The following is a 24965-nucleotide window of genomic DNA, read 5'->3' as shown; positions in this document are numbered from 1 at the left end:
CCTCACGCCCCGCCCCGAATCCCGCGTGATCCCATCTCGGTCCCGGGGTGTTCCGCCCACCTTTGGCTGCGGAGCGCGCAAACGTACTTGGTGGATTGTTTTGACCTCCTTGGCCGAGTAGGATGTGGAGCAGTAGATGTCGCGAGAGTTAGCCTCACAGCTCCGGTGGGAACTGTAACTATGGCGGGCCTGGGGACCCAGAATGAGCAGGAGCCGCTCTTAGACGACCGCACAGCCGGAAACAGGTGAGCGGATGTGGTGGGGGGGAAAGCACCCTGACCTTCTTGCGCTATTGGGACTGGCATCGCACTGGGCACACCGAGGCTGTGCCTGAGCGGCGGGAGCCGGCTGTCGGGAGCCGGCAGTCGGGGCGTGCCAGACCGGAAGTTGATCTGGGAAAGGGCGGAAGTCCGTGCGTGAGCGGGCGGGTTCTGGTGAAGGTGTTGGAGACGTTTGCTCGGTCTCTTGGATGTTGGTCCTGCTAAAGCAGACGCTAAGCCATTCTGCATTTGGCCCTTTACAGAGCTGAGCACTTCGGACATTCACAAAAATTCCGAGATGATGGTTATAGTCTTTCCTTCAATACACAGCCCTTAGTATTGACCTAATTGCTGATTCTTTGTGCCAAGTAAACCGGTCTGAAATGTATTCACCTTTGTCCTATGCCAAACAGAACAAAGTAAATAGAAGAGTTAATTATTTTTAGCCTTTAAGAGATGAAGTGTATTTTGATCCTTATAATTTTTATTGTTTTGCCCCTTTGTGGACAATAATTCAGAATTGTTCGTCTCTTACTCTTCAAGTATGTATTTTTGCCTTTAGGAAAACGTAGTTAAGTATTTTATTTTTATCAACATTTATCAACAACTAGTACACAGTTAAATTTAAGTTATCGACGTTAATTTTTGCTCATTTGTCCCTCTTAAGCAACAAACCTTATTTTAACCACTTTCAAAGGCTTTGGAAAATGTATTTCTCTGGTCCCCAATTTACTAAGCAATATACGTAGTGAAATTTTATCTTGAGATTACAGTTAATATCAGTGCTAAAGAAATGTAATAGACTGATGTTCTTGGCCTATTTAGGCATTTTGGAGTATTTTCTTTAATACTTATTTTTTCTACACTGTTGTACTTTTAAAGTTTTATGTCTGCTTTTGAAGTTTTTTTTGCCTGCTCTGCTTCTGGCAGACAAAGACATGATATCCCTCATGGTGTTTTTGTTATCTGTTGACAACCCGTGTTTTTGTTATTATCAACAACTTCTCCCAACTTTTTGGGGGGGGGTACTTTTACTTTGGTGCTGGTTTGAAAATCATATATAAACTCAATAGAATTTTGTGAAGTTGGAACATGGAAGTTTGAATAAGGCCTAAAGATCTCTTCTTTTTTATGTAATGGCATATATAGTGTTAGGAACTTCATACACATATATTGTATCAGCAAATGATGTAATATGCCGGACACATAGTAGATCTAATACATGTTATCAACTTTTTTCTTCTGTCTCTGCCACTCCCAGTCACATCACATGTTTCTTTTTTGAAGACTAATTTGAGTCTGAAGTCTATTTTAGAAAATAATCTTCAAGCATAAGAACATATTCTGTTTTGTCTTAATTATTTGCAGACATAATTCTCATATTAAGGTAAATTTGTTAACTCTTTGTGCATGTGTGAGAATGTAATGACACACACACACGCATGTCACCTGACAGGCAGGATGTTCGGTTAGCATGTGTGCCAGTCAGTCCAGTTCACAGGCCTGTGTGAAGCATCAGCCCAGTCTAGAGGGGCCGTGGTCTCACTGACTGTATCTGTGTTAGAGCAAAGCCAAGTAAGTGTTCCAGCAGGTCTCAGGCTTGGAGTGTCTTAGGTCCCGTTAAACCTTCCAGGTTTCAGTCCACATTGATGTCGCTGTGAGTACCCAGTCAGAACAGCTTCCTGTGGCAAAGTGAATCTGCTGTCATCAACTAGAGCATGTCATAATGATGGCAGGGATTATCTTTAAATACTTAGTAGTTTTATGTCCCACCTGAGGGAGATCTAATTGTTGAAGCTAGTTTATTTGATTTATTCTGATAAACTTTTATTTATTTTGTCAGTTTAACAAATTTCAGCATTCTTTTGAATAATAAATTTGTACAATACTACCCATGGAAATTGGAAGAAATAAAGCATAGTCATAGAAGGATTAGTAATAGCAAAACCCAATTATTTATAAATTATACCTCTATCACACCACTTTTCCTGACTTCAGGAGAGAGAAAATAAAAGTGTCACAGAAAGATCTGCATATAATGAGACAGCGTTGTACTACTTCTTTCTTCTTTACACCTAGAGAATGGGATGTTATAGAAACTGAAGAGCATTATAAGAGCCGATGGAGATCTATTAGGATTCTGTATCTTACTATGTTTCTCAGCAGTGTAGGTAAGTATTACAAAATCAATAATTTTAAAAATGCATATTAAATGCATTGTAATATCATTTAAATTTAAAAAACTTTTTATTGTGGTAAAAACCACATAATGTAAGATTTACCATCTTCACCTGTTTCTAAGATCAAAAGTATTAAGTGTATCTTATATGTTTGTGTAACCTATATCCAGAGTATTTTTGTCTTGCGGAACTGAAGCTCTTTGCCCATTAAACAACAACTCATTTCCCCTCCTCCTGGACCCTGGGAACTGCCATTCTCCTTTCAGTTTCTGTGAATTGGACTTTTCCAGAAGGTGGCAGAGTAATCGCTAAAGGGCTCAAGGTTTCTTTTTGAAGTCACTAAAATGTTCTAAAATTGACTTTGGTGATGGTTTCACATATTTGTGATTATACTAAAAATCACTTAATTGTATACTTTAAATGTGGAAATTGTATAGTATGTGGAAATTGTACCTTAATAAAGCTTCTTTTTAAAAAGAAACTAAAAAATTTTGACTAAATGTACCCAACGTTTAAAATTGACAAATACCATTGGAGTTTATCATTAGAGTTCTCAATCAATAAAGTCTAACAGAAATAATGAATTTTTTTAAGGATCTTTGAGTTATCCTGGTTCTTTATAACCACTGCCCCCTTTAGATAACAGTTTATTTCCCCCCAGTCTTTCCTACAGTTAATTATTTCTCCCAAACAGCACAGACTCTGCTATAAAAACCTAAAGTTTTTAGTAATTTCCATTTATAGTAAAGGTTTGTAAGGAAAAATAGGTACTCGGCTTTTATTATATTAATTATAGCTAGGGACTATACTTATATATTCTTTTCAAGCATAAAACATTGATAAAGTAGACATTTTGGAGCATAAATTTGTAATTTCAGAATTATATTTTGAAATCCATGCTATAGTTAAATTTATAGGTAAATAGTAATGAAAACATTGAAAATAAATAACAGAGTTTGCCTCTTACAGGATTTTCTATTGTGATAATGTCAATATGGCCATATCTCCAAAAGGTTTGTACACTTCACTCTATTCTTCTCTTCAGTAGCTTTGGTAGTATTAACCTTGTGTAGTTAAGAGTTTTCTAGAATCTCTTATATTCTATGATTTAATCTTTACTAGAATAACTCAAGATAATAATTCCTCAAAAGAGGCTTGTAAGTAAGGTGATTGTATGCCTTATTGTGTGAACCAGAATGCTCTCCAAGTGAAAGGAGCCAGGGTCACACCTGGAGAGTCCCAGGCAAATGCACGTGCGTGGACACCTACTTATTAGATACTTTTACAGCCCGGCAATACTACTTCCCCAATTAAAAAAAAAAGCTAAACTAGATTTAGTGTCACATTTGCATTGCTATTTTGAAAATTCATTAAAAAATTATTACCCATAACACTAAAAATTCTTTCCATACTGACAGTTATTGGAATTGAAACAATATTTAACTATTTTAGAGCAACATCTACTTTGCTGAAAATGTATTTCTGTGTATCACAGTTCTTGATTTGTGTGGTCCCTGTATCAAGTCTAATTAACCTCAGACTTTTCAAAGAAAGCTATTTGTAGTAGATCAACTCAGTCCAGTATGTTAAATTTTAAAAAGGTTCACTCCTTTCTCCAGATATTTGAAAGCTCTTCAAAGGTGAATGTAGTGAGTACATGAACTTAAACTAGTTCTTTACTAATACAAAAAAAAAAAATGTTTTCACCAGAAAAACTTGATTAATTTTCTCATCCTGCTTGGGTAGCTCAGTTGGTTAGTGTTGTCCTAATATACCAGGGTTGCAGGTTCCATTCCGGATCAGGGCACATACAAGAGTCAACGAATGATGCACAAATAAGTAGAACAACAAATCAATGCGCCTCCCTCTCTCATTTTTCTCTCTCAAATCAATCAATAAGTAAAAATTAAAAAAAAATTTTCTCAAGTTATTTCGTAATAATATTGAGAGTTCACTGGGTGCCAAGTACAATACTAAATCTTTCACCTAAATTATCTTTTGATTTTCATAATAACCCTGGGAAGTAATTATCACTCCTGTTTGACAGGTGAAGAAATTTAGGGAAATTAGGTAGCTTGCCAAGGTCACACAACTACAAAATGGCAGAGCCTATCTGAAACCAAAATTTGACTTTTCACCACAGAGCTATGTTACCTTCTACCTTAACATTTTTAATTCTTAATTTAAGGCTACTATCCTTCTGAAGATAGTATGTTAGCATATTACTTAGCTTAGCTATCCATCTGTTGAGAAGGATAAAAAGCTAGGCCAAAAACCCGCAGAAAACAAATAATACTGAGTCAATTGTCTGTCAAAGGAATTTGGCACTACTACAGATCCCAATTGTACTTCTGGCCCCAGCTGATAACCAGCCTTCAGCAAGTGATTCTTCAGACTGTTACCCAGAGGTGGGACTGAAACCCAGATTTCGAAGAGGAATGGCAGGTTATAGGCCCAGGGGGACAGTGGGAATATGCGTGAGTTACAATAAAACAGGAAGTGGCATTATTAGTAGAAACAATATGCTAAGAAATACTGGGTTTTATCTGGTCTAGGTAACATTCATTTAGAGTATATTATGTATGTTGCCATAGCCCCTAAGTACTGTACACGTATAGCCTCAAAGAATTCTAACAAGTCCCCCAAGATAACCTCATTTGACAGATAAAGAATTAAAGCATACTATTATTTTTTAATCGCAGCTACTCTAATACAGGGCTTTTCAGAGCCAGATAAGTAGAGCATGGTTTGGGAACAACTAGACGCCAGCGACTGTTTACTGGTGTCACAGTGAAGGCCTCGGTGACCATTAATTGAACGAATATGCAATAATCTGTGAGTAAATAGTGGAGGGGGCTTGGAAGACCTCTCTTCACCTTCGCTCCCATAGAAAAGCATGAAGATTTCTAGAACTTCGACTTTGTTGATTAACCTGTTTAGAGAAGAATGTTTTGAAATACAATAATACCACACATTTTAAAAAAACAATTTTTTAAATTCTTACCCGAGGACATTATTTTCATTGCTTTTAGAGAGAGAGGAAGGGAGAAAGAAAGATTGTTGAGAGAGAGAAGCATTAATTGGTTGCCTCCTGAACACGCCCAGACTGGGGATTGAATCCAAAAGCTAGGTATGTGCCCTGACCAGAATTGAATCTGCAACCTTTCCATTACAGGATGACACTCCAACCAAGCCACACTGACCAGGGTGTGCATTGTTTTTTGTTTGTTTTTTAGAGGAGATGTAGACCCAACTTTCACTGACATGTGCTAAACTAAACACATTTACAGATAATAACCATACAACATAAGTGGGTAAAGGTCTAAAGGTATGTGTGTAGGAGAGACAGATGGAGAGAGAGAAGACATATGGACACACATACATACAGACAGACAGACAGACAGACATGGGGGAGAGGGGGATATTGCTAATCCAAACTAAAGAGAACCTGGAAGACTTTCCAAAATCACTTATACCTGAACTAAGTTTAAGAAATTGGTTACCTGAAGGCAAGGTGGGGGCGAGGAAGCAGAAGGTATTGCTGGTGGAAAAGGCAGTAGAGGAGCCTGTGCAAAGGCCCAGAGGCAGAGTTCTACTTGGGTAGAAGTGAATTGGGAGAGGGGTGAGTGTGCAGAGAAAAGAAGGTAGAGAGCGAGAGAGTGGCTAGCTTGTAAGTTAGACTGTCTTGAAAACCTTATGGTAAGAAAACTATTATAAGAATTAAGAGTGGCATATTATTTGTATAATGTTAATGTGATTATTTTTAATAATATTTTTATGAACCAAGTATTTTCATAATCATTCCAAAAGGTGAAAGCTTTGCAAGCATTTTTCCTTGTGTATAGTGAATTGTTAGCAGATTTAATTGTAATGTCAGAAATCTAAATCACTTAAGTAATAGTGTTAAAAAACTTATAGAATTGTTTTTATTTTTTAAAATAGGAAATATTTTATAGAAAAATGTATTAATGTTTTAAATTTGACTTTTGCATAGTAATTCTTAAAGCATTGTACTTTTTTCTGCAGATTGATCAGACAGCTGATGCAAGTTTTTTGGGCTGGGTTATTGCTTCCTTTAGTCTTGGCCAAATGGTAGCGTCACCTATATTTGGTCTGTGGTCTAATTACAGACCAAGAAAAGAACCTCTCATTGTCTCCACCTTCATTTCGGTGGTAGCCAACTGCCTCTATGCGTATGTGCACGTCCCAGCTTCTCACAATAAATACTACATGTTGGCTGCTCGTGGATTGGTGGGATTCGGAGCAGGTAATGTGTGTGTGTGTGTGTATGTATGTATGTATGTATATGTTCAGTTGTGTCAGATTCATATGCATCCTGACATGTATGGCCCAGTCTCACCCGATATCAGCCCTTCTCAGTCTCTCATCTCATGGCTCAATATGTAGATCTGTGATTAGGAACATGAAGGTACCTTCCTATCGTTTCGCCTCTGCTCATGATGTTTCCTTTACCTGTAATTTCTCTCTTGTGTTCCCATCATCCTTCATCCTTCAATATTTAGCTCGTTTCACATCTTCCATGAACTTTCTTAGGCCACTCTGCCCCTTATAAGCTGTTTTGTACCATTGCTGTTTTTTTTTTATCTTGTATCACCAATCAGAAAGTAAACATTTGTAATTAGAGACAGTTTGACTTACCATATAGTATTCTGTGGCCCCTGCCAAAGTCTCCTGCACAAAATAAGTGCTCCATAAATTTTTGAGTTAGGTTATTAGTGGATTTCTTATTCTGTTTTTTTATGTTACAGGTATAAACTTGCAGTTTGTGACATCTTTTAAAAATACTTGTAGCAATCAGTAGTATGCCATTCACTCAGTGCTTCTTCAGTATTTGAAATGATTAAAAATAGTTTAACATTCTTAAAATGACATTTTTAATCATTTAGATATTTAACTGTTTTCATATTACTATAAGTAGTATTTTCTGCTAATTGATATACTTCCTTAATAAGGAACATAAAGAGGAAGCATGACTATACTGTAAATATCTCCTCTGTATAAAGACAAACTAAGTTGACTTCTGTCAGCTGAAGGATATTTTCTTTTACTGTGTCTTTTCTTAGGAAATGTAGCAGTTATCAGATCCTATGTCGCTGGTGCTACTTCTCTTCGGGAAAGAACAAACTCCATGGCAAACATAAGTGCATGCCAAGCATTAGGTTTTATTCTAGGTCCAGGTGGGTGTTTTTCAAAATCATTACTTGAATTTGAGTTGGGAACATTTTTGTGGTTCAAATGTTAAATGAAATCCAAGTATAAAATCTCACAGCTAAAGAGAAAGGGAGGGCAACTGATGTTTTTGGATCCAGCAGTGAAGCCAGGCTCTTTACAGGGAGGGGGCAAAGGTGGTTTACAGTTGTATGTGAAACAGAAAGTTTATTGTTGTATTATTATTGATTAGTTATTTTCCATACAAATTACTGTAAACCTGTGTTTGCCCCACCTTGTGTATATGTTAACTCCTCTCCTCTCAGTTAAGTTATATGAGTCCCTTTTTACAATTAGGGCACCAAGGCATAGACAATCTAAGTAAATTTCCAATGTCAGCCAGGTAGTAAAGAGGAAATCTAAGGTTCAAATCAAACGCTATCTGACTCCAAAATATATCTTCTGTGAAATAACTGTTTAGTTTGACCTGTCTGCTAGAGCTTGCTGTTTTTTTCAATTTATTAGAAACAAATTTTTTTTGACTGAAGGATTTAAGGAAAGTTATTTTGCTTTTTGCCTATACATTTAAGACTTTTCTAAGGTTGAAGAAAATTAGAGAATTTTTTAAAGACTTAGTATTTTCTTCCTCTTCCAAAGTTTTCATCCTTTAGCTGACTATAAAAAAATAGTAATGATATTTAATACTTCCCCAAGGCCAATAAATTTTATTTTTTGCTGAATTGAGAAATTAGTAAGTTTTATACCCACAATGACATTGAAACCATATAATTGGCTCATGCATTGAAAATTGAAGCTAAGCCCTGGCTGGTGTGGCTCAGTGGATTGAGTGCTGGTCTGCGAACCAAAGGGTCGAGGTTCAATTCCCAGTCAGGTCACATGCCTCGGTTGTGGGCCAGGTCCTTGGAAAGGGGTGCACAAGTGAACCACACACTGATGTTTCTCTCCCTCTCTTTCTCCTTTCCCCTCTGTCTAAAAATAAATGAATAAAAATTAAAAAAAAAAAGAAACTTGAAGTTATATCATCACTTCATTACTTTACAGCATGGCACTATCGCCCCAATTTCTGTTACTTCTTTCTATTTAACTAAGAAAAAGCTGAACAGATTTGAATCTAATTCATTCATCAGTATCTAATGTTTCATTTTAGTATTCTGAAGTAAAATATAAATACAAACGTAGAATCGGATCTACTGCCATCATATGAAATATGCAGACAGAGTCTGGGCCTGTGTCATTTACTTCTCTACCCTCAGTATCTAGCACAGCACCTGGTGTACACTTAGTTCTCAGTAAATACTTTGACCACTTCAAAAGTATTTTCAAGATGATTACATTTAAACATTTTATATTATAGATAAATAAATGTAAGCCTGAAAAGATTAGATGACTTTCCCCAAAATAACCACATCAGCAAGCACTAACATTTACTGGGTATGTACTAGATGCTGTTCTAAGTGCTTTAGGTGCAGTATCTTACTTAATTTTCACCTTAAAATTACATTTAAATGTTTGAGGAGCCAGATTACAGAATCTAAATCAAGAGAGCAAACCACTATTCTTCCAACCTGATTTTTGCTGCAAAACCAGATTTAAAATGTTAAATATATATAATTTTAATACCATATACACAGTAATATATCACAATATTTACTTAAAATGTGATACTTATAATGAAATTGATTAAACTTTCATAATTGATCTATAGAAGAAATTGTATAATTTCTCCATATTCCTTATGGAGATTGGGAGAAAAACAAAGTTACTGACAAGTAACTTTAGATATAATCCTTAGTGAATTCATATACATCATTGTTCCTCAATCTTTTCTTCATTATTGACCCCCTAAGGAGCCTTTTTGGACATTTTTTCCCCTAACCACTCCATGCCATAAAATTTAATACCACAGATGTACTGTATATCGTTTACGTATTGTATGCATATCTCTGCTTTCAAAGTAAATTCTTTGCCCCCTCTTCCAGAACCAGTTTTCCTCCCTCTTTTGAGATGCATGGTGTAGATGAGTCATTTCACGATGTGACTTCCAATTTTGTGGTAAATATCTTTCACATTTTTTTGTCTTTGTCTTTCATATAATAATTCACTTGTGTGCATTAATAAGTTTTTCAGACCTGTTTTGCACTCATTGGAGAAAAGGGCGTGACATGGGAGACGATAGGACTTCAGATAAACATGTACACAGCACCGGTTTTACTTGGTGCCTTCCTGGGAGCTTTGAATATTCTTCTCATCCTTATTATATTAAGGTAGGTAGATAGGAATGATAAAACTACTTTTGTACATTGTGAAATTAAATAAGCACTATCATTATTTATGTAGTGTATGCATATCTGCATAGATAATTATTCCTATGGTATTTGATGTCTGTAGTTGTGTTCATATTTTTTGATTAGCTAATACACATATTCGTAACTAAAATAATAGATGATCTGATAAACAAGAACAGATTATGAGGTCTTTGAAGAGTTAAGGTTTGTTTCTTGATTTACTAACTGGAGGATTCTAAGCAGGGAAATGGCACGAAAGCAACATTTTAAGTAGAGTAATGATTAGTATCAACCTTAAACATAGAAGTTAATTTCAGTGTACCTCTATCTTTTATCTGTTACAAGAAATTTCATAAAACTATAAAAATGTGATTACCTTATATTTATCTGGGGTGCTTTTTCCAAGAGTCCACAGACATTTATAACTAAAGTTGAAAATCATTGCAAAGCTTTATATACTGATTAAGGTAGATCAAATATAGCTTTGGATGAATTTTTTAAACATTTTATAATAATATAACAAGATTCATGACTTGCATCTTTAAATTTTATTCATTATATCTCATTGCTAATAATTTCATTACTTAGAAGCCAGTAAAAGAAACTGTGTCAGAATATGAAAAAGTAGATGCCTATAATAAATTTAAACCATTTTGCTCTCACGCTACTATGGATATAATATTTCTGTTTTTTTTCTTTTTAAGAGAACATCGTGTGGATGACTCAGGACGACAGTGTAAGAATATTAATTTTCAAGAAGGTACTATTAACTTGTTTGACTAAATATTATGATGTTATTGGAGTGTTTCTAAGATCCTATTTGGTATTTACTTAGATTTTGCTTCTGAGGACAATACAGTGATTGAGGGCAGATCTTCAAAGTTCAAAGTTACCTAAATTGATTTTTTTTAAAAAGGCATACTCATATCAGCTATTAGGTGTTCACAATTGGCAGGGTTAAAACCATTGTTAGAAATCACTTTGTCTTGTTTTCAAAGAGCCATTCTCCTACAGTTTTCCTTGTGTGATTAGAAGGGGAGGTCATACAATAGCCAAGAGTTGGAAGCAACCTAGGTTCCCAGCAGTAAATGAATGGATCAGAAAACTATGGTGCATTTACACAATGGAATTCTATGCAGCAGAAAGAAAGAAGGAGCTCCTATCCTTTGCAACAGCATGGATGGAACTGGAGAGCATTATGATGAGTGAAATAAGCCAGGAGATGAAAGACAAATACCATATGATCTCACCTTTAACAGGAAGCTAAACAACAAAACAGACAAGCAAGCAAAATATAACCAAAGACACTCAAATAAAGAACAGGCTGACAATGACCAGAGGGGAGAGGGGAGGAAATTTCAGGGGAAAAGAGGAAGAATTTACAGGAACAAGTATGAAGGACATATGGACAAAAACTAAGGGGGGGTGGAAATGGGGAGGGAGGTGGGGAGCACTGGGGGGGGGTTGGCTGGGATGGGAGTAAAAGACAGAAAACTACTTGAACAACAATTAAATTAATTAAAAAATAAAAGTAAAAATAACATTTATTTTTTAAAAAATTAAGGGGAGGTCATGATTCTATTTGAGTGTCCAAGCTGCTTGCTTATTTGCCTCCAAGTATAACAAACTATTTCCAATTCTAATTTATTATTGGAGAAGGAACTCTCCAATAGTTTGGCTACACGCTTCTCCAGTTATATCAGGACTAGTTTGTACTGAGTGTATAGCTGAACTACATTGCTCAAGATAAGTCCATACCCTCACTTTTGTCTTCCTAATTTAGAATAACCATCCTAACTTGGTGGTTCTCTGCAAAATATATTTTTCAAAAATATAAATAACATAAGGACTTTAAAAGTTCTGTCAATAACATATGGATATTTACTAGTACTAATTTCACACACCGTTGAAATTCAGAATAAAAAATATACTTATTGAAGTGAATCATAGAACTGAGAACTGATTTAATAAACTATTTCAGGTCTTCATGAAATCCTCATAAATTTAAGATTTAGGTAAGATAAAAAGCCATGTGATAGAAATGTAAAGCAAATGTATTTAGTATGAGGTCATTTTATAGAATTCTGTTAAATACATTCCTCTTTGGGATTGAGAGACATCAGATAGACAGAGTATCTCCTATAGATAAAAGAAGTGAAGCGTATTTCCTGGGAAAATTTACTTTACTTTTAAATACCATTTAAAAGTTACTTCTGCCCTGGCTGGTGTGGCTCAGGGGATTGAGTGCCGGGCTGCCGACCAAAAGGTCACCGATTTGATTCCCAGTGAGGACGCGTGTCTGAGCTGTGGCCAGGTCCGCAGTTGGGGGCGTGTGAGAGGGAACCCATTGATGTATCTCTCACGTTACTGATGTTTCTCTCCCCCATTTTCTCCCTCCATTCCCCTCTCTCTAAAAAGTAAATAAGTAAAAATCTTTAAAAGTTATTTCTGTCATAAAAATTCTGTTACTTTTAGTCTATTCTGAAGTCTAAAAATGATTTGAAATGTTTAGTCATAGAATTTGCTACATAGAATTTCTGCATCTTTGTGTCATAATAAAAGTAACACGTGTAGATCATACAGTTTTTCTCCTGTTCACTCTAGCAAGTACAGATGAAGTTCAGGTTCCCCAAGGAAATATTGACCAAGTCGCTGTTGTGACTACCAATGTTCTGTTTTTCGTGATCCTGTTTATCTTTGCCCTTTTTGAAACGTAAGTGTTATTCTGTCTGCATTGAAATCAGATTACGTGAACACTTGTATTTCTTGATGCAGTATTACTCAGGCACATAGGTGTTCTCAAAACCTTCATGTAAGATCCATTTTTTTGTCATGATGGAAAAACTGTTTTATGTTTTTTAATTTAAATGTAGTTAATTCTGTCTATAATCTTACTTCCTTTTAAAGGAATGTTTCATTAGTCCTTCCCCCTTCGGAGTTTTATGATAAGTACAATGATAAAACTTTAATTTGTCATGATTAAACTTTAAGCTACATAACTCCCTACATATGGATATGGGCTTCAGTCTGGCAATTTTAACTCTTTAACTTTATTTAACTCTGTTTTGCTCTGGCAACTTTAACTCTTAAATAGAGTTAAAATTGATCCTGAAAAGAACGAATGCATCACAAAAGCTCTGCCTTTGTAGGCTTTATTGACCTTAGTTATCATATGGCTTTTTAAAAAAATGCCTTTCCATTATAAAATATAGTACATTCTTGTAAATATCCTAAATACTATAACTGTATTTCAGCCCTTACTCCTTTCCCTGGAGGTAATCACCGCTAATATTTCAGTGTTTTTTTTTTTCTGGATACATTTTCTATAAGCATTGGGGAGTGTTAATGTGTATCAAACCGACATAGAATATGTGATATTATCATTTGAATGTTTGGTTATTCCCTTATCAATACACTGTCACATTTTTATACTAGTCCATGTGGATTCACTTGATTTTTAAAAAAATTATTGACATATATGAAAGTTTCAGCTTATCTGACTTTTTGAGCATTAAAAATTACAGAATATACATAACAAAATTTATATCTTAACGACTTTTAATTGTACAGTTCAATGGCATTAAGTATATTCACAGTGTTGTGCAACCATCACCACTATCCTTCTCCAGAACCTTCTCAGGATTGTAAACAGAAGCTCTGCACCCATGAAACAATATCTCCATTCCCCTCAGCCAGCCCCTGGTTACCTGTATTCTATGAATTTCTTCTCTATGAGTTTTCGCTATGAATTTGCCTGTGTTAGGTACCTCGTGTAAGTGGAATGGTACAACACTTGTCCTTTAGTGTTTGGCTTATGTCACTTATTATGATATTTACAAGGTTCATGCATGTGTCAGAATCTTTATGGCTGAATCATATTCCATTGTACGTATATACCAGCTTTGTTTATCCACTCATCTGGCAGTGGACACTTGGGTTATGTCTACCTTTTGGTTAGTGAGAATGATGCTGCAGTGTACATTGGTGTACAAGTGTCTGTTTGAGTCCCTGCCTCCAGTTCTTTTAGGTTTATATCCAGAAGTGGAACTGCTGGGTCATATGGTAATTTTGTGTGTAACTCATTGGGAAACAGCCAAACTATGTTCCTTAGTATTCATCTTACCTTAAAATTAAAAAATGGTAATATCCTTTAAAAATGACATTTTAAATACATTTCAATTCCATTTTGTAGCTAGTTAACAAAAGGAGACAAAGTAGGAAAAGAAGATTGGCAAGGAAGGACAGTCAAGGAAGAGAGACATTCAGAGGTAGGGTGAAAAAATATATACAAAGGCAGGGATGAAAGAGACTGAGGAAGAGAGAACGAATCCCTGGAGGTTCTAGTAACCTAATAATAGTAACATAATTTCATTGAAAGGAGGCCAATTTAAACCAAAATATAATCAGGAGTATTTAGTTATAGTAGAGTGATAGTTTTGGTCGGTTTTATTTTTTTGTTTATCAGACTTTTTGTAATGTAGATATATTACTTTATAATTAAATGTTAAAAAAGAAAAACACTAACACTCAAAATTAGTAGCTTGTGCATGTAACATCAAAATGTGTCAAAACCCCTGTCCGGGCAGCTCAGTTGGTTAGGGTGTCATCTGAACACCAAAGGGTTGTGGGTCCAACCCTTGGTCAGGGCACATATGGAAGTTAACTGATGGATGTTTCTCTCGCTCACTCTCCATTTATCTCTCTCTAAAATCGATAAACATCTTGAGTGAGAATTTTTTTTAAATGTGCTAAAAATGTGTAAAAATTTTTGTTTATGTAATCTGGTGTTATTGTTAAAAGGCATACAAATTTTTTAATGTGTCAATAGCATTTTTAAAGCTTCCGTATCAACTTTAGGTGACAGTGACTGAGATTTAAATAAAATAACTTGTTTTGTTTTCCTCAGCATCCTTACTCCATTAACGATGGACATGTACGCCTGGACCCGAGAACGAGCTGTGCTATATGATGGGGTAATCCTGGCTGCTCTGGGAGTGGAGGCCATTGTTGTTTTCATGGGGATTAAATTACTTTCCAAAAAGTAAGTTATGTGTCTTAGGTTTTGTTCCAAGTCTATATTTTAAAAGTGAAACATGAAACATTCGACAATGTAAATGAATGTGTTAGTGAAATAATTTAAAGCTTTTCTATTTTTAGTTCTTGAACATCTGAAAACAGATTTAAAATTCATTAAGAGAGCATATTTCTATACCATATGGCATATTTAGGAAAGCAAGATATTTATTTACAGAGTGAATAATTGTCTTCTGATGTAGCATTTGTAATGTAGCATTTACTTAAAGTATTCTAAAACTATTTCATAAAACATTGTTCTGCTATATGGTAGTATGTTATACAACAAAGATTTGATGGTTAAATTGGAAAATTCTGGTTAAAATTACTACACTTCTTTACTCTAAAACTTCTAAATCTTCAGTATATACATATCCTATCACCATGGTGACGAATACAGCATTTAGCATTTCTAAAAGTTATTTGTAACTTCGACCAAGAACACTTTTTCTAAAGAAGCATTTTGTCAAAGTGCAACTGTAAAGAATTTTGGGGGGAAATACTTGTATAAAATTTAGTTCATTCATATAATCTGGGGTAGGACATTAGTAGATGAATTAAGACAGTTCTAACAGCTTAATTATTCCTAGAATACTTTAATACTTTAGTACTCTAATAAAGTTTTGAAATCGATGAACGAATGCTGAGCTAGCGTGCAGGGTTAGGTGCTGTGGGGGATGCCATGAAGATTCTTACAGAGCCAAATGGAGGGCCAAGATGTGATGTAGACAGAGACAGGCTCGTGTTCAGAGTTACACAGTAGTGGGTGCATTACATCTTGCTGCAGGAGTAGAGTGGTCCTGCTAATTGGCATGCTTACCGATTGTCCAATTCCATACCTTCAGAGAGCTTGAACTCTACTGGGGGGGAAGCCAGTACAAAGGGGAAGTCAGGTAGTGCTAAGTACTATGCAGAGGAGCAAAACAGAAGAGACTGGAAGGGCAGGGTTAGGAGAGAGGGGAAGTGGCCTTTTGACAGAGCGCTCGAAGAAGGCATGCTTGAGGAGGTCACATCCAAGCGGAGACGTCAGTGAAGTCAGAGAGCAGCCTCGCAGTGGCCTAGAACTCTCCTCCCCAGGAAGACTGAGCTTTGCGTGTTTAAGGGACAAGCAGGAGGGCCAGTTCACTGGAGCAGAGTGAGAGAAATACAGTAGATCAGGTTGGAACGATGTGAAGCCTTAGAAGTGTTCTGCATATGATGGGAAGTGTTTGGATTTCTTTTTTTCTTAATCCTCACCAGAGTATAGGTTCATTGATTTGTGTGTGTGGGAGAAAGAATGACACATTGACAGGTTGCCTCCTGTACCTGCCCTGACAGGGGATTGAACCCACAACCTTTCTGGTGTACTGGATGATGCTCCAACCGAGTCACCCGGCCAGGGTTGGGTTTGTTTAAAAAATGCTTTGGTCTAGTTTGTATACTTCACTTTTTATTATGAAGAATTTCTAACATAAACAGAGGTGTAGAGAGCATCATGTGCTGAATCTCTAATAGCCATTACCCAGCTTCAGCAATGACAAACTCATGGATATTCTTGATTTGTCTGTTCCTCCACCTACTCCACATTCCCTATCCCCTGCACCTGGATTCTTTTGAAGTCCACCCAGCATCAGTCCATGTCTTCCATACATATTTCAGTGTGTATCTCTAAAAGTTAATGATGACAGTATCACATCCAAAAAATTATGTGACTGTAGATATAATCAAATACCCACGAGCATACAAATTTTCTCTACTCTTTCAACTTTTTTTTTTTTTTTTGGTTTCAGTTTACTCACCTGACTGAGGCTCTTGAGCATCTTAAGTTTCTTTTCATCTGTTTCTTTTCCACTGAGCTCTTTTTCCTTTGCAAATTGAGGAATCCAGGATGTTTGCGGTTTTCCACATTGCAGATTTCACTGATTGAATTCCTGTGGTATTTAAAAAAAAAAAAAAAACACTTTCCTGTATCTGCTGTGTTTCCTCCAAATTAGTACTTAGATCTAAAAGCTTGATGAGATTTGGGTTCAGGTTTTTTTGGCCGGAATACTCTATAGGTGGTGTTATATGCTTACATCAGGAGAAATGTCATGTTGTATTTATCTTTTAATCATGTTAGTGGCCCATGACATTTGTTAGGTCCTACTAATTCATTAGTAGGTCATTACAAAATGCCAAAGTTTCAATTCTATTTATTCATTCACTCATTCATTCATTTATTTCCTGCAACATTTTCTATAAAGAGAACCATTCTTGTCACCAGCTATTTTTGGTTATCCTGAGGTATAGTCTGTATAGGAAAGACGGGGATTCTTTTATCTTAGTGACTGACTTTAAAATAAAGAGTTGGTTCCCTAACATCCTCTAAAAGTGACCAAAAGTATTTTACCTTAGTATAGTCTGAATTCACAGATCATAACATATTCGTCTGTTTCATTCCGTTATCCCCACTGTTGTTTCTGGGGTTCACATTGTCACGTTTTGGGCTGGCTTCTTCCCGTCAGCTGCAGGTCCCTTTATCAGGACCTAATAGTCACTGATGCCCCCCGCTCATCTTGTGTGTTTTCCGTCCCAGACCTGGAATGAGCTGGTTTTTAGGGTACTGGTGCCTTTTAGTGGGAAGAAGTTATATTTAGCATTTGTATAAATTGGTGTATCACTGAAAGAATCAAAATATTTTATTTATAGTTTTAAAAATGATAAAAGTAATGAACTGTGTTATACTAGGTAATGTTTTGTTTTTAAATCACAGAGTTTCTGCTCTTTAACAGGGTTGGCGAGCGTGCTATTCTGCTGGGAGGACTCATCATCGTGTGGGCTGGCTTCTTTGTCTTGTTACCTTGGGGGAATCAGCTTCCCAAAATACAGTGGGAAGGTACAGCCATACAAAGTTCTACAGTTTAGCCTCTGCTGTTCACCTAAAATTAACAAGTAACACACTGCACTAAATTGGTTTTTACAGATTTGCATAATAACTCAATCCCTAACACCACATTTGGGGAAATCATTATTGCTCTTTGGAAGGCTCCAAGAGATCACAGTGAAGAACCAACTGGCTGCCCCATTGAACAAGCCTGGTGCCTCTACACCCCCATGATCCATCTGGCCCAGTTCTTCACGTCAGCTGTGCTTATTGGAATTGGCTATCCCTCCTGCAATGTCATGTCCTATACGTTATACTCAAAACTTCTGGGACCACAGCCTCAGGTGAGTCAGTTACCCTGGCGTTGCAATTAAGTGAAATACGCTTGTAAGCACCCATATTCTGTGCTACCATTCTCTGTGTTCACAAAAACTGATATGGGGGATTTTTAAAAATCATATTTATTAGCATTTTGAATTTTTAAAAATCCCACAACTTTCTAAAAGTACTTACAGGACTTATATGCTGAAATTGAACAAAAAGTACTCCAAGACCTTAAAGATCTCTTGAACTCCGAGATTATGAGCTCAAAATCATTTTCATAGAAAAAAATATCTGAAGCATAAAGCTCTGAAACTCATTCTTAAATTAGGCAACAGTTGGGAAACCCAGTTGAAAGTAATGCTGCCCATTCTCGGGTAGTATGGGTTACAGCTTCGGGCTTGGTCGCTGGAGGGGCGGCAAGTGGGGTAGTGGAAGGTGGTACAGGGCGGTCAGGCAAACCTGGCTTCAAACCTCCTGTCAGAGTTACTTGAATTTTGTGAGCTCCAGCTTCCTCATTCGCTGAATGGGGTAATGCCCATAAGGCATTTGTGAACATTGTAAACAACATCTGCAAAGCACCTAACACAATGTTTGGAAGATAGCAAGTACAAAATAAATACCTTTAAAAGTAAATTAATAAATTAGTATCGCGGTTCGATTCCCAGTCAGGGTACATGCCTGGGTTGCAGGCCAGTTCCCAGCAGGGGACGCATTAGAGGCAACCATACATTGATATTTCTCTCCCACTCTTTCTCCTTCCCTTCCCCTCTCTTGAAAAATAAATAAATAAAATACTTTTTTTAAAAAAAGTAAATTAATAAATTCTATTATTCCTAGGGCTTCAGCAGATATTTTGTTCCTTTCCACTACTATTATTTTTCCTGACCTGACTCTATCAGATAAGTTTATTGTTCATTATTTGCTCTATTTATAGCAAGACATTTTATATCTAATTCACGAATAAAAGATGGAGAAAGTGATTCCTGTGTTTCCCACAGTGCCACCCTTGTTTGTAATATAACTAAACCTGACCATCAGTCTGTCTCTTCTCCTCCCCACCTCGCAGGGTGTGTACATGGGCTGGTTAACAGCTTCCGGCAGTGCGGCGCGGATTCTGGGGCCTGTGTACATCAGCCAGGTGTACACTTCCTGGGGCCCACGATGGGCGTTCAGCCTTGTCTGTGGAATAGTGGTGCTCGCCATCATGCTCCTGGGAGCGGTTTACAGAAGACTCGTTGCTTTTTCTGTAAGGCACGGAAATATTCAAGAGTAGCCTAGCTAACTAACGCTGGCATGGACAGTGCTGGCTGCGTGGGACTTCCCTTCGCAAGGCCCTGCTGGACAGAGCCGTGAGTCTGCTTCCAAAGGTTGGCTTCGGGTATTGGATACTTCGAATGGCAAGAACATAGGTTGAATAGCAGAGGGAACTCGATGAGTAATTGTGAATAGGAAGATAAAAAACATTCTGGATCATAATTTATTTTTCTCAGAAAAGAAATATTCTTCATTCGGCACCTTTTCAGTGTTCCATGAACTCATGAGTGATGGCCTACAAATGTGAAATTGTATTTTTAATTCAAACTGCAGAGGCATCATTTAAAATAATGAGAATATCTATGCAGTGAAACTATAGTAGAGTTTTGAAAGAATTACCTATAACACAATGAAATTATAGAAATTGTTTACCTAGATAGCTTTTATTCAAAGATAGCTACTTTTTATTTAAAAATGTATTTTCTATTCTGTCAAGTTTCCTTGTGAAACAAGTATTATTACTCTAATTTGTCCACTTACCATGACTGACACTCCACCTTACCTTCTTTAAGTTATTTTTAGTACACCTTCTGTCTTATCTCACTGAGTAACCCCTAGTTTTAGTAGATGAGTAAGAATGATTCTAGTATTTTAGCAATAAAGAGGATGAAGAGATCAAGATGGATTTTACTGCCTTTAGTAGGGATACTTTTTTCTTTCAAGTGCTAATACTTTAGAAACATAAGCCAGGTATGTTATTGTATACACATACTGAACAACAAACTGTTTATTCCACCTCCTTAAATTCTGGAGGAAAATGGTCACTGCATTTATTTTTCCCATCACTTAGCTGTGGCAGGGCAGACACAGCAGTTTTCGTCTGTCTGCACAGCTGTTGAGACCTGCAGAACTTCACACCTGGACGGCCCATGGCAGCCCCAGTACAATCAGGCTGTTACAGGGCACAGCCAAGAGGGGACCCCAAAAAGGGATTTGGAATGGGGTCCAGAACTCAGGGTGTCTAGGAAACAGAAAGACATATAAGATATCCTCACCCCTTCCCCCACAGGTGTGAGGTGGGGGAAGGGACACACATGCAGGGCTGTTTTGTACAGCCACAGCCTTGCAGCTAATCCCTGGCATGGTCATTTAATATATCTATAGCCTTTGGCTGGTCACTTAGATATGCTAAATAGCTGTGGCCCTGCATGGAGCCAGGGGGATGGAAGTCACTCCCCCGAAAGGTGTAACTGTGGGGGCAGGTCCCCCAAGTTACAGCGCCTGTGTGAGAGCTCGGACAAGATTGGTTCCAAGACATGGGGCCATACCTGCCCAGACTCATGATGGCAGCCCAGTAAACTTGGAATAATACAGGAATGCTGGCAGGTGTAACGGGTTGTGGGAGGAGTTGGAAATGGGGGTACAGAGGAATATTGGCGCAGGGATTTAAACCCAGACACAGCAGCCATTGAAGAGCGTACCGTGTGTCTTTGCTAGAGTGGCAACCCTCTCCTCCCTGCAGCTTTGCGGGGGGGGGGGGGAGTGCAGACCCCCGCAGCTTTGGTAAAGGAAAGAACCAACCATGCGGTTTTGGCCAGAGTAGAGACCCCTGCAGCTTTGGTAGAAGAGGACCACGTGGCTTTGGGGTGCTCCCTTTGGCCATGTGGCCTGGGAAGCAGGAGAGACTTTGCCTGGAAGAAGGGTACAAAGAACTCTTGCCAGGAGGCCATGAGAAGGTGCCACATGGCTTTGCATTAGTTAGAGATCCAGCCTGGACAGCGACACAGCTGACTGTGCCAGGAGCCTGGATCCTGGACATTTGCTTCTTTTCCTGAGTTACAGTACCTCAAATTAGAGCAGGGGGATCAGGAAGCACTGTGCATGTCTGTGGGTATCCGAAAAGGACTTTGATATTTTAGTGAAGACATTAGGTCACTACTTTAAGTCTGTATAGCATTAAATAATTCTTTCCTTTTCACAAATCTCTGGCATTGAGAGATGTCTTTTCTGTAGGGCAGCAGACATAATGAACCTCGGCCCCTTTATTCTGTAACAGTTTTTGGTGCCCCTGGTGGGCCAGATACTGCCCCCCGCCTCCTTGGACCTGTGTTCTGTAACAAGGCTAGCAGATACAGAGTGTGCTTAAGACAGGGTCTGTGTGTGCACATCTCTATCACTATGTAAGTCAGGTGCTGATAAAAGGAACTAGTACAGAATCGTGTGCATGCATAATCAGGACTACCCAAAAAAGTAAAGCTGTTTCTAAGTATTTTTCTAAATGTTTTCTACTTACATTTCCAAATCTGAGAGTAAACACTATGATCTGCACTTTATACCAAGTTTCTGTTACTGTGTTATGTTGTGTTTTGTTTTGTTTTTGGCTGGAACAAAAACTTATTTCTCACAGTTCTGGAGGTAGGATGTCCAAGATTGAGTGTTGGCAGGGTTGGTTTCTTCTGAGGCCTCTCTCGTCGGTTCGTAGATGGGTATATTCTCCCTGTGTCTTCTGTTTGTCTCCAGCTTTATTGAGATATGATTGACACACAGCATTGTGTAAGTCTAAGGTGTTCATGTTGATTTGCTACACTTACAGACTGTAAAATGATTATCATAGCATTAGCAAACACCTCCAGCACATCACACAATTACCTTTTCCTTTTTGTGGTGAGAACATGTAATACCTACTCTCTCAGCAACTTTTAAGTTGTGTAATACAGTATTATTAGTTGTAATGTCCAGGCTGTTCTGAGATCCCCAGAACTCAGTCATTTTACCACAGGGAGCCTGTCCTCTCTGACCCGACTCTCCACACCCCCCCATCCCCAGACCCTGGCAGCCGTTGTACGGCTCTGCCTCAACTGTTCAGCTCCTTGAGACTCCACATACCAGTGATATCATACCTGGCATAATGCCCCCAGGTCCACCCATGTCCTCACAAATGGATCTGCTTTCTTAATGAAATGATGTTCCATTATGTCTTAATATGTATGTATGTAGACAGGCCACACTTACACAAAGAAGTGAGGTGGTATTTCGTGATGGTTTTGATTTGCATTTCCACGAGGATTAGTGATACGGGGCGCACCTTTTTAACCTACCTGTTGGCCATTTTTGTGTCTTCTTTTGGCAAATGCTTTTTCAGGTCCTCTGCCCATTTTCTAATTGGGTTGTTTTGGCTGTTTTGCTACTGAGGTTTGCTGTCTCTTAAATCCAACTTCTTCACTGTAATAGAAGGCTGAACCTGGCAGAAATCCTACGGTTACATTTTAGAGATTGTTGTCACTCCTTCCCACCTCCCGCAGCAAGACCCTGCCTCAGCTAGATTTAGCAGGACGCTGGCCAGTTTTCTGGCTCTTTGGTCACATCCTGGGGTCCCTTTCCCCTGATGTCGCAGCTGTTCCTGTCTTACTTTTTTGGGGCGCTGTAGTCCACCCTTGGTGTAGGTGCTGTGCATGGTAGAACTATGATAACGATAAAAAATGGTGACAGTGAAGATTTAGAGAGTTCATCTCCTAGGTAATGTGTAATGTACAGTTTAATTCTGTTTTATAGATTAAAGGTATTACGATTTCCATTTTACAGGTGAAGGAATAGAGGCACAAAAAGCTGAAGTACTTGTCTAAGTAACAGTCTGTCTTCAGGGCCTCCACTCCCAACCACTGTTTTTCACAGCAAGGAAAACAGCCCAGTTTGCAGTAACAGGTAGTTGACTGCTGATTACAGAGTAAATTAAGTTACCTGGACCAGTGACTCTTGATTAGCGTTAAGTATTTGACAAATACAGTTTGATGCCCATGACAGGCTTTTTTCTTAACTCAATGATTAGGCTGTTTCCATGCAAGAATATGACATAGAAAAGCTTCCCAACTTCTAAAAATTTATAATAGTACAGGTAAATTATAAACTCACAAAAATGACTACAATGTTTCTATTGAGAACACTGTCTTCTCTGGGGGATTATACCAGTGCATACCTTGGCACAAAAGATGAGCAAGTAACATGGGGTTGACGAGACAGCAGGGAGGTAAAGCTTGAGGAAAAAGTCACCTCCTTGAGGTGTTAAGTGGGGTTGAAAATAAACTGAAAAAAATGATAGGAAACCCAAAGTTATGAAAAACTACTAAAAGTAGTATAAGAAAAGATGTTTGGAAAACCTAAACTTGTTAATGTTAAGAGTGATTATCATATTTTGTAGGGATTTATAATTTCACAAAACTTCTTCATGCTACTTTCCTTTGTCTATATTTAAAATGAACTCCAGTTAAAAATCTGTAAATAAACTCATTTGTATAAAACTTTTCTGTCCTGGCTGGTGTAGCTCAGTGGATTGAGCGCGGGCCTGCGAACCAGACAATCGCGGTTCGATTCCCAGTCAGGGCACATGCCAGGGTTGCAGGCAGGTTCCCTGCAGGCCAGTTCCCAGCAGGGGACGCACAAAAGGCAACCATACATTGATGTTTCTCTCCCTCTCTCCTTCCCTTCCCCTCTAAAGATAAATAAATAAAATCTTAAAAAAAAACAAAAAAAAAACCTTTTCTGTTAGATAAGTAAAATAAATCTGTATGTAATTTATTGTTTTGATGAGGATAAACCACTCAAGAATAAATTATTTTAAGAGGATATTTTGGGTATTTTTGACTATTGCAGATTTATTTGCAATTTAATGTATTTTACCTTGTGATGTACATTTTCTAACAAAAAGATTATTATATATCTGCCATAAGCTCTGAAATACTACTTAGTCACATTTCCAATACATATTTACTCACCATGACATTGTTGGGAACAGCAGCAAACAAAATACAAGCCCCTGGGACAGAAAGTCAGACATCAGACCAGCAGTTACCAGATGCTTCTGCTTGAGGGAAGGATGACCAAAGACCAGTCTAGGGAGGTTTAAGGGTGAATAACGGTATCTGTCCCAAACAGGAAAATCAAAGAAATCTGTCTGGATAGTTCACAATTTCAGAGAAAAATGGCTAGGGCAGAAGGATCAGAAAAGGCTCCAAGCAGCCAAGTTTAGCTTGCAAACCCATCCCAGAACTGACCAGATGGGCAGAGGATGGAATCGCCTACTAAGCCGGGCCTGGATCATGCGTTCAGTCTGTGGGGGAGGGAGAGGGGAAGAACCCTGTGAGGCCCTTCTCAACTACATGGACAGAACAGACTTATAACTAGAAGGAAAAGGGGATGTCTCACCAAAGAAAGGTTTGCTGAGCCGACAAATACACTATTTGCCCACTACACCACATCTCAGCTATTCTCGTATCACTGCACCATCTGGGAAACACACGAAGCAGCTTGTACCCAGCTTCTTCAGGGCAACACGGGCCCTAGTAAAACCCGAGCACTGAAGGGGTCAGTTTCCCACTTACAGAGATAATGTGTTTATGAAATCATATCAGGAAGCAGGGTACTGTACCATGTTAAGTATTTTGTACTTTATTTAAGAGAAATGGGAAAGCATTTAAGGTAACATGGTCTCTGAGAAAAATCCCAGGCTCGTCGTAGAAATGAGACGACATATGCCACAAAGCAAGGGCGCTGTCGAAGCCTA

General features: G+C 37.9%; 2 protein-coding genes across 7 annotated transcripts in view; one reads left to right on the top strand and one right to left on the bottom strand.

Moving 5' to 3' along the window:
- The window catches only part of ABHD18 (abhydrolase domain containing 18), a 36803-nt gene extending 36630 nt beyond the window's left edge, over positions 1 to 173 (bottom strand). The window contains exon 1 of one of the 5 annotated variants that reach the window (XM_053658246.1): positions 88 to 173. The gene's annotated coding sequence lies outside the window, so the exon portion shown is untranslated. Of the gene's footprint in view, positions 1 to 60 lie in introns of all 5 variants that reach the window. The other 4 variants (XM_053658253.1, XM_053658256.1, XM_053658247.1 and 1 more) reach the window with 4 other exon arrangements.
- Positions 161 to 23909, top strand: MFSD8 (major facilitator superfamily domain containing 8). 2 transcript variants are annotated; one of them, XM_037129838.2, is made up of 12 exons: positions 161 to 245; positions 2340 to 2431; positions 3410 to 3453; positions 6467 to 6707; positions 7525 to 7638; positions 9750 to 9894; positions 10620 to 10675; positions 12520 to 12628; positions 14822 to 14956; positions 17739 to 17842; positions 17930 to 18174; positions 19221 to 23909. In XM_037129838.2, the coding sequence occupies exons 1-12, from the start codon at positions 181 to 183 to the stop codon at positions 19425 to 19427; spliced, it is 1557 nt and encodes a 518-aa protein (XP_036985733.2). In that variant the 5' UTR covers positions 161 to 180; the 3' UTR covers positions 19428 to 23909. The 2 variants fall into 2 exon arrangements, with proteins under 2 accessions (XP_036985733.2, XP_036985735.2); XM_037129840.2 differs by lacking the exons at positions 161 to 245; positions 2340 to 2431; positions 3410 to 3453 and adding an exon at positions 3898 to 5570.
- Positions 23910 to 24965: the final 1056 nt, after the last annotated feature.

The sequence above is a fragment of the Artibeus jamaicensis genome, unplaced genomic scaffold, assembly GCF_021234435.1.
Source record: "Artibeus jamaicensis isolate MK-2021 breed Jamaican fruit bat unplaced genomic scaffold, CSHL_Jam_final scaffold_537, whole genome shotgun sequence".
In the NCBI taxonomy this organism is placed as follows: domain Eukaryota; kingdom Metazoa; phylum Chordata; class Mammalia; order Chiroptera; family Phyllostomidae; genus Artibeus; species Artibeus jamaicensis.
The sequence above is the reverse complement of the archived record's forward strand: the minus strand, read 5'-3'. Positions and strand labels throughout refer to the sequence as shown.

Bases quoted from the DNA above. Each gene is read 5' to 3' on its own strand.
- MFSD8 (XM_037129838.2), top strand. From the start codon at position 181: ATGGCGGGCCTGGGGACCCAGAATGAGCAGGAGCCGCTCTTAGACGAC. The intron at 3,454-6,466 runs GTTTGTACACTT...TTTTTTCTGCAG, and splicing joins TATGGCCATATCTCCAAAAG to ATTGATCAGACAGCTGATGC. The intron at 10,676-12,519 runs GTACTATTAACT...TGTTCACTCTAG, and splicing joins GAATATTAATTTTCAAGAAG to CAAGTACAGATGAAGTTCAG.